At 37.0% G+C, this 16,260-nt stretch overlaps 1 protein-coding gene across 3 annotated transcripts in view; it reads right to left on the bottom strand.

Annotated features, from left to right (window-relative positions):
- Positions 1–1,352: 1,352 nt before the first annotated feature.
- Rasgef1b (RasGEF domain family member 1B) overlaps positions 1,353–16,260 on the bottom strand; it is a 36,142-nt gene continuing 21,234 nt past the window's right edge. For all 3 annotated transcript variants that reach the window (XM_074041906.1, XM_074041905.1, XM_020187952.2), the window contains 8 exons: positions 15,614–15,709; positions 15,400–15,502; positions 12,564–12,643; positions 11,402–11,497; positions 7,096–7,191; positions 6,511–6,634; positions 6,082–6,154; positions 1,353–2,925 (listed from right to left, as the gene is read on the bottom strand). In XM_074041906.1, the coding sequence (XP_073898007.1) occupies positions 2,901–2,925; positions 6,082–6,154; positions 6,511–6,634; positions 7,096–7,191; positions 11,402–11,497; positions 12,564–12,643; positions 15,400–15,502; positions 15,614–15,709 (693 nt within the window). In that variant the 3' untranslated portion in view covers positions 1,353–2,900. The remainder of the gene's footprint in view (positions 2,926–6,081; positions 6,155–6,510; positions 6,635–7,095; positions 7,192–11,401; positions 11,498–12,563; positions 12,644–15,399; positions 15,503–15,613; positions 15,710–16,260) is intronic.

Raw genomic sequence — 16,260 nt, 5'->3', positions numbered from 1 at the left:
GCTTCAGAGCCATTCAGTGTCTATCACAACTCTTTTGTTGCAGCAGACATCAGCCCCAAGAAAATATGTAAGAAATTTTGAGTGTGGCTATGCTCCAATAAGACATTATTTATGGACACTGAAATCTGAATTTCACATAATTTTCACCTGTGATGAAATACAATTGTTCTTTCGAGTTTTTCAACCTGTTCCATTGTAGACCGTACCAGTAGGCAGCTGGCTAGATGTAGTTAGCAGCACACAATTGCTGACCCCTGACATAGAGAGTTGAAGGATGAACATTGCTGCTATCAACTGCAATGGTAGAGTCCAGGCAAAGGCAGTACAAGGGGGAAAGAAACAGTACTATGGAGTTGTGCTAATCATAATTCTTGAATTTTCTGTAAGATGTTTCAGCAGCTACTCAGGAAGCAGCGATCAGGAGAATCGTGATTCAAGGTCAGCCTGGGCAAAAATCAAGACCTTATTTCAAAAACACCCAGCATGCATGCACACACAAAAAGGGCTGGTGGAGTGGCACAAATGGTAGGGGCAATCAAGCATGAAGCCCTGAGTTCAAACCCAAGTACTGTCAAAAAAAAAAAAAAAAATCTTGCCGGCAGACACATAGATCCTCCAAGGGCTCACCAAGAATGCTACAGGCTCAGCTCAGGAATAGACCTCTCATAAACACAACTAATCCTTAGTCCACAGCCATTTCTCCTCCTTAACTCTCACATACCACACCAGCATTTCTCTTGCCCTAAATCATCCCCAGCCAGGAGCCAGGAACCGAGACCACATGAAAACCCAATTCAAGTTTGCCAATCCTAAATGCTCACCTTGTCCAGCTTTGCCTTCCCTTTCCAGAGGAAGCCTCCCTATAGGTCGTGGCCTAGGCTTTCTCCTTCTGCTTCTGCCCCAACACTGGTACATACCCGTGGCCCTGCATGGTGTGTCATGACCTCTTCTCTCCAGGAATGAATATAAATCTTTCAATGGTACTGCCTTCCCTGTGTCATTACGTAGTCATCCCTATCAATTAAAATCTCTAGGTACAAGTGAGACAGGAGTGCCTGGACTCTAGCAGGATCCAGGACTAGCAGCCTCAGTGTCACCTGGGCCCTACTCCAGACCTACAGACTCAAAATCTACATACAGATAGATAAAGACCCCAGACTATTTGCAAGGATACTGAAACTTGAGATGCCCTGGTGGTTTAAAGCCTGGGCTCTGGAATGAGGTTTAGTTCAAATTCTTATGTCTTTCATTAGCTATGAGGTCTTAGAGAAATTATTATTATCACATACCTGTTTCCATACCTAAAAACTGGGGATGATGATCATATAATCCATGCTTACACATGTAGAAAGTTCCTGGCAAGTAGCAGTATTTATTAAATACTTACCATGATTCATTTTTAGAAAATAAATGCCCGTGTGCATACTCCTAAAGCCACTTCAGTGACACACACATTTCAAGCCACAGTCATGAGTTGAACTACTGTCCACCTGCCCAATGATTCCATCCATAAAACCAAAGAAAGACACCACAATTCCTGACTGCAGAGTGTAAAATATATTGATGGTTGTAAAGGGACAACTTGGATGGAGATGTTCAGGCCTGTTGCAATGATACACAGCGAACATACATGCTGTTTCTGGGAACCATGTCATGAGGTTTTTAAATACATCTCTGTGTTGAACGTGGTGTTTCGCGTTTTCATTAGCACAGATTACTACTCTACAGTTTCTCCTAGAGTAAGTATATATATATATATATGTATATATAAAGTGGCTGTTTAAAGAGCAACTACAGACCTATTTAGGTGTTTACCAGGTGAACTATTTCACAATTAGCTCAATCATTGAGTTAACAGCAATATGTTTTTGTTTTTCACTGCTAGGGTGAGGAGGTAACTTTTCTGATTTACTGTTTGTTTACGCACCAACAGACTCCAAAAATAATGAAATATAATAAGTCTGTTAAAAAAATTAAATTGTGATTATGCCATGGTATTTTCCAAGACCCTTACAGTCAGATCATTTAAATTTACAAGGAAAAGAAATAGGCCTCATGGAAAACTAAGTAACAAAACCTACTGAAAAACACATCTGTAGAGCACAGTGGCCAGATGTAAACATCTCAGAAGGGCAAAGAAAGCAAAAAGTCCTTCTAGCATGGTAAGCAGTCCGACAATGAATGACAAACTCTGCTTTTTATCTTCCTAGTGGCTATTTTCCTACCACAGTGTTGAGTTTCATTATATATTAAATAACTTATGTGGGTAAAAAGGAGTTTGCTAACCAGCAGCCAACTCAAAACCTTGTAGGAAGAGGAGGGAGAGGAATTTACAACACAACACACACTAAAGGGGAACAAAGTCCACAGTTGGCATCCAACCAGTCCTACCCCTCTCTGGCAATACTGCTAGAGCAGAGGCCTGGGATCTAAACTGAGGGGTTTTTTTCCCCCTCCCTCCTCTCCCTTTTTGTTTTAAATTAACAAAGAAACATGGGCTTCCTAAGAGCCAGCACTCAGCTGGGTAAGTCCCATTAGCAGCAAATGTTCAACCAAATAAAAAACATACACACAAAAGAAAACTCCATCCAGGTGCAGAGCTGTGATTCACATGGAAATTCCAGGAGATGAATCATTGCAGAGCCGGGATCTTTAGAGGATTCTTTCTCAAGTGTCTTCAGTGAACATTTCAGTCTCACAAAATCCAAGTCAATCTGTCAGCTGTGGGAAATGAGTTTCTCATCTGCTCTGCAGTAGACTTGCTTGCTTTGCTGACCAGAGTTCTTCCAAGGCTTCATGGTCTTCACGATCTTGCCTAGTAAGAGATGCCAGAACACAAAGGCCAGCCCCTCCACGCTCTGTGCGATGCAGCAGCAGCAGCAACAAGCAGCTTCTGTATGTTAAACTCTGCCTAAAAGGCTTGACCTGTGCAATAAAGAAAACTACGTAAGACACAATGCAGTAAACGATTTATATTAGGATTTAAAATGCTTTGCTCAATACTTATTTTGTCTTTCCTAGGTTTTATTATATATTTTTTGTTAGTGTGTATTAACTGTAAAAGAGTTTTCACTGTGGTATTTCACTCATGCATATACTGTACTTTGATCAGATTAACCCTTTCTATTGCTCTCTTTCTTCCTAGGTTTTAAATTGAATTTTACCTAGTCAAAACTGGGAGGGGAGGGGGGGCCAAGCTTTGAAATCTTACTGATTCTTTAGGAAAATGTAGTCACTTTAATATTTACAATGGAGAAAGCAAAGCATTATTATAGATAAATCTACATCCTAAGTGATTTTACATTAAAACTAAACAAAAAAAAGCAAAGATCATTAATAATAAAAAGCTTTTAAGTTCTGTACCAGTCTTATAATAGAAAGGTTTATTCAGTATATAAAAGCATCTTCCACAACCCATTGTATGACCATTGGCAACACTGAAATAGTAGGTGACAAAAAAAGTGTCTGCCCTAGAGGCGGATTTGTCATTGTCATTGATGAATGTGTCTGCAATGAATGGATCTAGGGACAGCAGGAGAAGTGTCTATGTACAAATATCTTATTGCTATAAAAGCTAACATATAGACAAGTTTTCAGGTAGCTACTATCATTCTATAGTATTTAACATGCACTTAACATATGAGTTTTTGTAAAGTGTAAGGGACTAGTTTCTTTTAATTATCCTCTTTGTGGCTTCTAGGTTATAGCCAACACCTGCAATGACCTGCTGTCATTCAACATCACCACAAGAACAAGGGCTGAAGAGCAATGGAATACAGGACAGTGTATCAGGACTGGACAGTCTAGGGGAATGTCTCTGTGCCTGCCCTCTGGGGCCTACACAACAGCAGGGAAAAGAAACATACACACTGCACAAAGCAACACGTGGCAAGAGAAGACGAGTACTTTCAGAGTGTGAGGTCAGAGGAACTCTTTCTAGAGAGAAGTGGGAGTAGTGGAGCTGGGCTATGAGAACAGGTAGGATGTGAGGAAGGCAGAGTACATGGCTTAGACACCTAGGGGAGTTTGTTCCTCAAGCTTCCTTAGAAAACAATTTTAACATGGAAACTAATCTTTCATACTTAAGAAGGGATCTTGATTTCCTTATGTATCTTTTTTTCTTTTACAGCCAGGATCATACTATAAATATAGCCCAGGGTGGTCTGGAACAGGCCTACCTTAAATCATGCATTTTATTTGGGCCTCAGCTAGTCCCCATGCCATTCTTACCAGGAACATTGTTTCTGAGCAATTTTGAGTTGAGAACAAATATAATTAGATTCCCAGGTTCATTTCTGAATTCAGGCCAGTACACTTTCTTTTTTATCCCACATTTCTTGTCTCCACTAAATTCTTTGGTTTCATTTCAACCAATCAAATGTTCAGCGTTATCATACACTGTGTGTTAAGTACAAAGAGATATGGGAAGAGATTGTGCAATTCAATCTTTAGCTTTTACTATCAAACCTTGGACTTATTAACCTTTCTAATCTAACTACTAATCAGTTGGAATGTGTCATAAAAGCATATGAACTGAGCTGGGCACCACTGGCTCACACCTACAATCTTGCTACTTGGGAGGCTGTGAGAGGGAGGATTGCAATTCAAAGCCAGCCCACGCAGAGTTTGTGAGACCCCCATCTCCAAAATAACCAGAGCAAAAGTGGACTGGAGGTGAGGCTCAAGCAGAGTCCCTGTTTTGCAAACACGAAGCCCTGAGTTCAAACCTCAGTCCCACCAAAATCAAACCAAATTAAATCAAACAGACAAACAAAAAAAGAAAGTCAACTAAAAGAAGTACAGATCGATCTGGATCATTATAATATGTCTGGATGCCACAGGTGACACAGACACCATTTGTATCTGTTTACTTAACAATTCTTTTTAAAATCTATAGGAAAAGTAACAGTAGCTAAGCTATTCCTTGCAGGGCTCACCAAACTTAATGTTCTCAAAGAAAAAGTGAAAAGGTAGATTAAAATGGAGAAACAAGGACGGCAAAATTCTCCTCATAGGATAAAGAAGTAAATCCCATATTTTCTTGTGTTAGTTTTTTTGGTGACATGGTCTTGTCAAGTAGCCCATACTGGTCTCAAACTTGAGATCCAAGATACTCCTTTCTCAGTCTCCCAAGTGCTAGGGTTACATGACCAGCTCCTCAATGTTTTTTTTAATCTAAGTAAAATGTGTACTTTAAAGCACTTTGATTATACTGTATTATATTACATCCTGGGCTGCTTTTATCTATTAAAGTAACTCAAATGCTTAAATACAAATGTTTGCAAGTTTGAAAATACTAATAGAATAGCAAACATTTTAAGTCTGAAAAAAAATTCCTGATTATATTTTAAGTTCCAATTCTTTCTCTCAAACCAAAGATGAGACTCACTCCCATATCATCTTAACTGGTCCCAACTTTAACCAGTATTTAGTTCTTTTCTTTTTTTCTTTATCTCAGGTCAAATACAATTTAGGGTTAGAACTATGCAGAAATAAAGGTTGGAACTTCTGATTTTTTAGACAAAAAAAATATAGTTGGTGTTTTTTTTAAAAAAAAATACTATGGGGTAATTTCAATTTATTATTCTACTACAAAATGGACTGGGCGTAGTGGCTTGTGCCTGTAACCCCAGCTACTCAGGAGGGAGAGACTGGAACCCCAGTTCAAGATCAGCCCAGGCAAAAAGTGAGTGGCCCCTCCTACCCTCCAACATACAAGCTGTATGAGGAGGCACAGGTGGGAGGATGTGGTCCCAGGGAAGCCCTGGACAAAAAGCATAAGACCCTATCTGACAAATAACTACAGCAAGAGTGTAGTGGGAGGTGGGGGAGTGTGTGAGGGAGAGCGGCTCAAGTGGTAGAGCACTCCGAGTTCAAATCCCAGGACCACTACAAAAGAAAATAATGAAAGAATAAAACTGAATGATGGCTATGATATTTCAAAGCCACAGAGGTTTGGTTAACAGGAAATAAGATTCCAAGGACTTAAAACAGGTAGGCAGAGACTTCCAATAGAATGCATGTGGCTTTCTTCAAATAAAACCAACATTTCCTACAGGCTTGCACAACAATGAGACCCACCTTAAAGACTTCCATCTGTCTTTCTCTATATGATTTTCAGGTCCTTCACTCTCATAAGAAGCCAGGTAGAGAGCTGTAATCAATCAAAGGAAAAACTATATCAGCACGAAGACTTCTGATACGTTACCACTAGCTGAGACCAACCCCCAGCAAAACACACTCTTTACGATATTAACTTAGGCCTGAAAAGCTTCATTGTTTCACAAAGAACACAGAATGGCACTATGCCTCTAACTGACCTTCTCAACAAAAACCCAAGGGCAGCCAAGTCAAAAGGCACTTAATTAATTAAGAATTTATGAGGTAAACTGGCACCCTCAGTTTAAAAAAAAAAAAAAAAAACCTTAGTAGATTTTCTAAGCCAGTATTCTATCCTTCTAACATTTTTTCTTCCTTTTTTTAAAAAAGAAAGAAACTGAATAGCCTCACCATCTTCACTGAAGACTGGAACTGTAAGCAGATACTGCAAGATCTTCCGGTCCCTCTCAAATGGACACTCAACTTGTTTCCATGTCATAAATTCACTTACTTGTTTGGCCAATTCCCAAAATTTCTGGAAGAGAATAAAAGAATTTTAAAGGCAATCATCAAAAACTATGAACTTGAAAGAGACAATTCTATTTAAAATGCTTCCTTCTGATTTTTAAACTTCTGAATTATATACTTTTCATAATTCAAAAAAGCTGTCATTTGCTGGTTAGGTACGGTAAAATCTACTCACATTCCCTGAAATAATATAACAATAGTAAGAACAATGATGGTGGAGCTACTATATTCTACTTAGCATTACTAATTTCTTTTCTTCAGTGTACTGGGGTTTGAACTCAGGGCCTCCTACTTGCTAGGGAAGTGCTCTATCACTTCATCCATGTTCCCAGTCTAGCATTGTTATTGAAAAGTGAAAGTCTGTTCTGGAACTGAAGGATCAGCTTTGGCTGCCGGGCCTGGGGTGCAGTAGTGAGAAGTTTTCCTCTCCCAGTACTCGACTTTTCTACCCTACTCTATCACACTCACCTCAAAGTTGACATGGCCATTTGGAAGGCGGTTGGCGCAGCCCTCATTGAGGAAATAGATGTCTTTGATTAGCAGACTGAAGAATGGTATCACAATCTAGAGAAAAAAAAAGATTCAGGTTTGTTTGGGCAATCAAAACATTTAACCTGTCATCAAATACTACAAGGGATTAATGAACACTACTTGAATTGCATGGAAGGCCACAGTGAATTAAGGCACAGCATTCTATATGCCTTACATGTCTATAGTTTCCTCCTGTATTTGATTTTGCTTAGGATACAAATGCCATTAATAACCAAAACATAGCCAGGACAAGTACTGTTGGGAAGTAGATGGATACTTTTCCTAGTTTTCTTATTTTTTCTCAACACCACAGCATATGATAAAATCTGAAAATTCTAGCTATAATAAAAGGAAAAATACCTAAAAGAACTCTTGCTTTTCATTTAGCAATGCCTTAGTTATTGCAAAATCTCAAGAAATGTATGACCCATCTCCTTCCACATTCTGTATCACTATATTATTTACATGTCTACATTTTAGATGAGGTTATTTTTACTTCAGATGATTGTATTTTACGCTCGAAGGCATTGCTCAAGATAATGCAAGAGCTTAGAGTTTTAGGCAATAGATGTTACAACCTTTACATTGAGTAAACTTGGCCTGTGTATAAGAAAACAAGTCAGGACCTGCTATTGTGGAAAATCACCTAAGAAGTACCTGGCACAGTAAATTGTGAGACAAGTGTGCCCCGAGTGTAGGAGGAATATAAATGTATAAATTGAAGACGTTAACAAACAACAAACTTTCTTTAATGATACTTTCCTGCCTCGATTCTTTGGTTTGATAAGATAGTATTTAATTAACCTAAAGTAATAATCTTTAAGAAAGTACTATAAATCCTACTAAACCCATAACAGAATAAACAAAGCTCAGATACAGTAACTTCTTCTTTGTCTCAAATGTCAACAATTTTTTTAAAGATTTTAAATTTTCTACAGTGTAAATAATGCACCCAACACAAAATAATGCACAAAACACAGAAACTTAAAAAGTCCCAAGAGCATATTTTTGAAGTTTCCTAAGCTCATGACCTATGTGGTACTTCTATATCAAGTGAATGGGAAAAAAATACTTTTTTGGTTCATGCACAAAAATCTTAAGCATCCATTTACTTCTAGAGAGAAATTCAGAAGTTCCCAGAAAGTCATTTTAAGTAAGCTTTCATTATTTTTTATTTCATTAATCTCTGAAATAACCAAGTTGGATCTTCGGTTTCAACCACCCTCTTGAATATACTTTTAATCATTTGCTCTTGTCTGTGAAACCTCTAAAGCTGAATTGGTAAAGATCTCATTAAGTTCTCCTTCTAATGTTACTATCAAGGCTCTGTTGTGTTAGAACTATGCAGTCATAATAACAATGATAAAAGTACACTTGAACCTTGCATCACTGAATTACTACTCATTGCTGGGACTCTGTCAGACATCATTTTAAAACCTGGCTCCATAATTTACTAGTGGTGAAAGCTAGGAGTTAGCAAACAGCAACCTTTCTTTATACAGCCTAAGAGCCACACATGTTACATTTTTTAAGTGGCTGGGGGAAAAAAATAAAAATAGTAATACTTTGGGATGTGTAAAAATTAGATGAAATTCAAATTAAAGTGACCACAGAGCTTTACAGGAACACAGCCATGTTCATTCATCTACATATTGACTATGTCTGCTGTCATGCCACTATCCAATTTGAACATGAACTTAGATGATCATCACCATGTGATAACCCCAGGGAAATGGAAACAAAATTATAATCAAGATGTAGTATGTGTATACTGTAACAGCTTTTAAGAAAGAATTTTAATTCTGTCTCTATTCCTTGGTGCTAGGCTATGAGATTCACTGAGTGTTGATCATTTATTGTCTCATGTTGATATTTAAACTTTTTCCAAGTCCATGTTATGTTCCTCTAGATGAATTATAAATTTGGGGTGGCAGAATTATTCCTTCTGTGATTTTTGCAGTCATAGGTGTCTACAAGATGATCTATTGATTAAGTCACTCCTCCAGGGAAATGGAACCATAACACATCTCACTTGGGATACCTCACTGCTTTGTTTCTTATGCCTATAGACAAGAAAGAAATCTCACAGGTTTCTTCAACTTCTCATTTACTCATCAGTAATTCCCACGAGTTCTAAAGCACCTATACAAAACAAACCAAGAGAATGCAAGGACTTTGGATTTTCATTAGCTAAGTGATTGTGCAGAGTACTATTAGGAAAGAGCAAAAGTTTGGTTTCTATAAGGTCTTGCCAATGATGCCATTAATGGGAGAACTTTTCAAGTAATAATGTGTCTTCAATTCTCTTTTAAGATATTCTTAATTCAGAGAGTCAACAACCCTACTTTAAAGGGCTTATCAGTTCCACATGTAGCAATGACTACTAGTAAGCAGAAATGAGTTCACAGAAACACAAACACAATGGCAGAGGTTTGAAAACCATGCTATTGCACCAGCAATGGTTAGAAACCTGCAGGCATAATACACAAGCACTTTCTATTAGAAAAGCACAGAAGTGTTTCTTTGTGAAAGACAGATTTGATTTGCTCTGTAAGAGGGACCTGGAAATGTGCCACTTTGAACACAAAAATTTGAGATTTGAAAGATCAAAGATTCTACTTTGCTAGGGATGCTGCCAGGAAGACTGTAAAATAAGGAATTACTCTGGAATAAAGAGTTCTCCCCCACCTTAGAAAAAGGAAAAAGAATCTCAATTTTCTTGAATAAAAGATGAAAACCAGAAAACTTTTCATTCATATCCTCTGAGACTAATTGTGAAAAAGAAAGCACATTTCTTTAAATGACTGTGGTTCTGCTTATTTCATGATCTATGTGGTACAATTCTTAAGCTCACATAGAACTTTTTAAAGAATAAACTACAGCAGATAGGACTTATTAAATGATATAAATGGTAAATACTTGGGACTTTTTCTGTAAAAAACACTGTTAAGGGTCCCACAGGTGACATCTTTTGAGGAGGACGGACTTCAGAATTACTTTACCAATGCTGCAGCTCCCTAACAAATAGAATTCTATGGCCTCTTCACTGAGCGGAGCCAGCAATTTCGCAGAGAGCCTTACATCCAACACTAGGAGAGGTGAATGTGGTCACATGTCCTTTCACTTGAGGGTGCTGGGCAACTCCCACATATGTGCTGGTTTTCTGAAACTTAAACAACCCTGAGGTCTTTTCTCAATCTAATCATAGGAATACTGGGATTTAGGCAAACAAAACTTAAAACCTGGGAAACCATTCTTACGTTAAAAGATAAAAGTTAATATAGTTATAATCTCTCACACACTATCAGAAGTGATACTTCAGATGTGGCTGAGAAACAATTTAGCATTTTTAAAAGGTGAGGTTTTGTTTGTTTTCATTTTAGATCTCTGAGGCTAAAGCTTTTGCTGGGGAAGTGACTTAGATGCCATGAAATAGTTTTACCTTCAGTTTTTCATTTGTGAGGATATGGTTTAAGTTAAAGATAGGCAGGATCCAAACAGAAGATAACTTCTACCAAACAACCTTCATTAGCCATTTACCATAACCAGGTATGTACTTCTCAAATAACTGACAGTCAAAGGTCAAGACAACATACCCTTCTTCTGTAAGGAAATGCAACACGAATGTGTCAAGAAAGGAACCTCAGAGTCAAGAGTATGGTAAATCCAGGACGGTTTTAACTTGTTTAAGAGCAGGGCAGAGAGAGTAGATCATTCCTTTCTCAGACATCACCCCTGTATTTTTTTGCCACCCACATATCCAATTAGTAGCAGCAGGCCTAACGCTATAGCAACTAACCTACTTTCTGAAAATAAATGACTTAACTGTGGGAGGTAAGCTAATTCTTTTAAGAGGAAAGGTTACATTAAGTCAGCCACCTTGCACAGAGATTAAATGTCTTTTTTCCATTAAAGCAAATTACTCTCTAATGCTATCAGTCACCTTAACATATGACTTAATTTGCTGCTTGAAACACAACTAAGATGCACTACAGAATAAGCATTTCAGTACTGTAGTAATTATACAGTAATATATATTTGTAAAGTTCTATACCAAGTCACCTTTCCTTTCCCACAGTTTAACTTTCCTTGAGAATTCCTCCTTCTTATGTGATAAGTGATTTTTACAGTACACATCTCAGATCTGAACAGGTAAAGGCAGCTCTGTCTAGTCATTCACACTGCATTTCAATATAAAACATGGCAACTCTATTACAAATAACACACTATTTTAACTACCCACCTTCTCTCTGCTACTATGAGCAGTTAAAGACCTTTGTGCTGCCCCACGAAGAGCTGTTCGATAATTATAGAAATTGCTTGAAGGGTCCATCTGATGCTGTAGAGAAAAGAGAAATTAGTATTAGCCACTTATTTCTCACCTGTAGAAGTTTATAAGATCACACATTTAATTATACACACAAAAAAAATCAATGTTAGGGAACTCACTAGGAATTTGAATTATCCCTTTTATATACATGCACACACCCACATACCACATTACAACACATATGCTTTCTTTCCTGAAGTTTGACTTATTTTCACAACTTTGGTTTAATTATCAATTTGATAATGTTAAACATAAATCAAATCTAGTTAGGCTAATTATTGAGGTCGGACCTGAAACTGACAAGAGTCAAACACTAGCACTGGAAAAAATATTCTTATTTGAAGACCAATAGGCCAGGAGACAGTCAACCATGTACATGATTTAATACTTTGTAGTGAACTTGTTGTTTGCATTTGATAACAAATCATTCACAAATAATTGAAGTACATCATTTTGCAAGAACGGAAAGAAATGTTCAGATAGTATGAATAAAGGAGCATATATCTAATGACAATTTCCAATTTGGGGAACTTGAGAATGAATCCTTATTATTTCAAAAGACTTTGGATTGAAAGCCACCATCAACACACTAATATAATATGAAGATGAACAGGATTCAAACACATGCTCTTGTGCACAGTTCTAACTACCCTTGGAATTATATGGGAGGGCTTTTCACAGGTCAGCTATATTTGTTCAAAGGTTGGTGAATGAATATTCTGTAGGCATGAATATACTCCTTCCATGGCTGCTGTATGTAAATGTAGTTAGTAGGTAAATGAGGAAGAAAAAGTCTACATTGTTCAGGACCCCAGCTGTATTCTAGCACACAAAGTGATGTGATCGACAAGTCTGCAGTTCTTTAGTCAATTACCCCAGCACATATACCTCTACTTATTAAAGGAGTAATCCAAAACCTAATTTATTTTACCCTCCTCCAATTCAAACCTAATCTATAGGTCTATAATCCTTTTTCTTCTGCAGTACTATCCAATCAAGTGGCAAGATCACATAGAGGAATATCACTTTCCAGGTGTAAAACATTACTTACTGGTAAAATACCAGCTTCACATACCTCAAGAATGTCAAACTTTGCAGTCTTCACTTTGGCCCAGGTTTTTTTTAGTCGAGACACTGGGCTCATATTCATGCCAGCTTCCCATTGAAAAAGCATGGGAGAGAAAATTGAAATAGAGACATAAGAAAAGCAATTCTAATTTATACTCCTGAGTTCATTACATGCATAAGTTATTGGGTTCTATAAATTATTCATAAATAATAAACTCCAATTTTACAACTTTATGTTGCAAATTTTCCCTCAGCCCAGAAACAACATAACTACTATTATTTACTTTGTGGTGGGGTGAGTACATTTTCTTGGTAAAAGGCAAAAGAGCACTGTCATAGGCTGTGCAAGTCATATGGTCTATGTTGTGCCTACAAAACACAGCCATGCAATCACAGATAACTACAAGCAATGACCATACCTATGTTCTAATAGAACTTTACTTTTGGATATTGAAATCTGAATTTACAATATCTCCACATTAGAAATATTCTTCTTCTTTTTATTTTTTTACTCAGTGGCCACAAAGAAACAAGCAGTGTACCAGACTGAGCCAGAGTATAGGGTAAAGAATTTCCCAAGGTCATTCACCCAACCAGTAACAGAGATGGAAGTGCATACGAATCTAACTCCATACCCCACTCACCCCATTATGCTGCACTGAATGACAACTTTCCATATTACAGCTACTTGGTAAAATACTGCAGTGGAAGAGGAGTCTATACAGGCCTTAATGAATATATACATATTCATTCTATTCCACCAATATTCGCATTTTAAGAACCAGAGGAGTTTTCTTTATAATTCAGGAAAACTTTACATGCAGAAAAATACATAGATCTTAAATATATAATTAGAAGAGTTTGAAGAATGTGTAAATCCATTTGTCTCCACCCCAATCAAGATACAGTAGAACATTCCATCATTCCTCGCAGCTCCCATGTACCCACTTCCAGTCAATCTCCACCCCTACAGAAGTCAGGATAGTGGCTGCCTATCACTACAGAGTAGCATTGTTGGTCCTAGAACTCCACATAAATGGAATCATACGTACACATTCTTCTGTGCCTAGATTCTTTTGCTCAGAATAATTTTGGAATTTATCCATGTATTTTATGTGCATCAATTATACATTTTTGCTGCTCAGTACTATTTCATTGTATGAATATAACATAGTTTATTCAGTCATTCATCTGTCAATGGGCATTTGGATTGTTTCCAGTTTGGGGTTATTATGAATAAAGCTGCTTAAATATATTCTAGTACAAATCTTTCTACCGATGTGTGTTTACAGTTCTCTGGGGTAAGTACAAGATGGTGTGGAATTTGTGGATTACAGGTAGGTATATGGTTAAGTTTATAAGAAACTGCCTGTTTTCCAAAAAAGGAGTAATATTTTATTTTCCCTCCAATAACGTGTAGGAATTCCACTTGTTCTACATCATGAACAATAATTGGTGTAACCAGGTTTTTTTCATTTATTCCAGAGTATGGAATGATGTTTCATTGTGATTTTAATTTCTTTACTTTTTGATGACTAATGATATTGAGTACCATTTCATATACTTGGAAAAGAATATTGTTAGTATATTTAGTATATTTTTGTGAAGTATCTTTTAAGGCTTTTGCCTTGTTTTTCACTGGTTATTTTTCTTTTTATTGATGCATTTTTCTTTTTATTGAATCTTTATGGATTCTGGATACAAATTCTGTCATCTACATGCATTACAAATATTTTCTCCCATACTATGGTTTGCCCTGACAGTTTCTTAATGGTTTAAGACAGAAAGCAAGTAATATTCTATTACTTAGACTGTGGAACTTCCAGGTCCCTGATTTATATGATTTTTCTGTTTACTGTTTTTATAGAGTCAGTCAAGTAACAGTTGAAATTTGACCAGTATTTTTATGGGGGGAGACAAAAGGGAAGTAATATGCAAGCAAAATGGAAAAAGGAATTGGTGAAAGGGGAATTTATCAGGATAAAAATTACTGAATTAAATTGGGTAGATTCTCTGACTTCAAATTGACCCCAATTCTTTTCTTCTGTTCTTTTATTCAAATATTTACTGAGCACCTACAATGTTTAGGACATCCATATAATCTGCCATATAAATCAGTATACTTATTAATGCTAAGAGTAATTATCAATAATTATGGCAAGAAAACAGGTATAGAAGGTACAACAAAGATTTGTTGCTGCACGACCTATGCTAATAGAATGAATGGAAAGAAACATGGTCTCTGGCATTAAAAATCCCCATGAAATTCAGGAGACAGCTAATACACTAGAGTAGCAAGGCTTACAGTTGATAGACAGGATGAGCATGAGGAGTGTGGGCTGTCAGAAAATTTTCAGTTTCTTGGGACACCTTCTTGTCCATGCTGATGAAAGCATGTGATTTGATCTCAGGTAACAATTTCTAAAAGGCTTGATATACAAGCTGCCAAAATACTTTTTAAAATTCTTTATTTAGAGAAATACCTGACTTACAAGCTTTTTTGTTTTTTGTTTTTGTTTTTTATTTTGGTCCTGGGGATAGAACTCAGGGCTTTCACATGTGTTAAAGTGCTCTACCACTGAGGCACATCTTCACCTGCCACTTAGAAGCTCCTATAGAATATTTAGCTAAGGATAAATTTAAAATATCCCAAGAACTCTTGCATTCTTAAAAAAGATTAAACATTCTTGTACCAATTTGGCTATTTTTAACATCCTGAATATTCTGACATTCAGGATTAAAGAGTACAGTACTGTTCATCAACAAAACTGTATTATTTACAGATTTTCAGCAGGTACCTTTCACAGGCCCCATAAAAATAAAATCCTCCAGGAAATACTCACAGATTATTGCCATCAAGGAATTAAAGTTGCCAATGTTGAAACACTCTCGAGCTACGTCAATGAAATACTCAATCATTCTTGCTCGGTGTTTCTTCTTTACAGGCTATATAAGACAATGGAGAGCAGTTATCCAATATAATAGATCCAGCAGATGTAAAGTAAGCATGAAACATAATATTGACAGCTAGGAGGAAGACAAAATTCATTTTCTTACCATGCAGATTTCTGTAGCAACCAAGTAGCTCAAGCGATTGAACCATTCCACGTAAGCTTCTAAGTTTCGTGTTTTCTTCCGTTCACTGTAGCAACTCTATAGGGAAAGCAAGTGAACAGCTAAGTTAGAGAAAAAAGAATGCATTAGGCTCTTATTTTGTCAGATATGGGGACTTTATTCTCAGTTTATGGATGAGGAAGGCTTTCTAGGATTAGAGAGGGAAGGAGAGGGGGAGAGAGAGAGAGAAAGAGAGAGAGCAAGCAAGAGAGAAACTCTTGATTATCCTTACAGATATACCAAATTCTTTTAAGGATGATCCAGTGAAGCCTGAGGTCTAGACATATATTTTGATGCATTCATCCTACCTTCCTATGCAACTAAGTTGGGTGAGCTCTGTCCTCAGAAGCACAATTCAAAGGAAGGATTTTAGCTGTATTCTAAAAAGATCTTGGATTGACTAATGGAGTACAAATACTAACGCTATCAAGACAGTAAGGACAGGCCAAGAATGCAGAGAATTAGAAAAACCTCCTCAAGTTAAGTTATAGAACAAAGTTTAGAACATGATGCACCAAGAAACTAAATGTCTTCCAAGAAGATAAATGGAAGTCTACCCCATCATGGTCTCTGCTAGGGTGAGTGACACA

Source organism: Castor canadensis, chromosome 9, assembly GCF_047511655.1.
Source record: "Castor canadensis chromosome 9, mCasCan1.hap1v2, whole genome shotgun sequence".
Taxonomy (NCBI): Eukaryota; Metazoa; Chordata; class Mammalia; order Rodentia; family Castoridae; genus Castor; species Castor canadensis.
The sequence above is the reverse complement of the archived record's forward strand: the minus strand, read 5'-3'. Positions and strand labels throughout refer to the sequence as shown.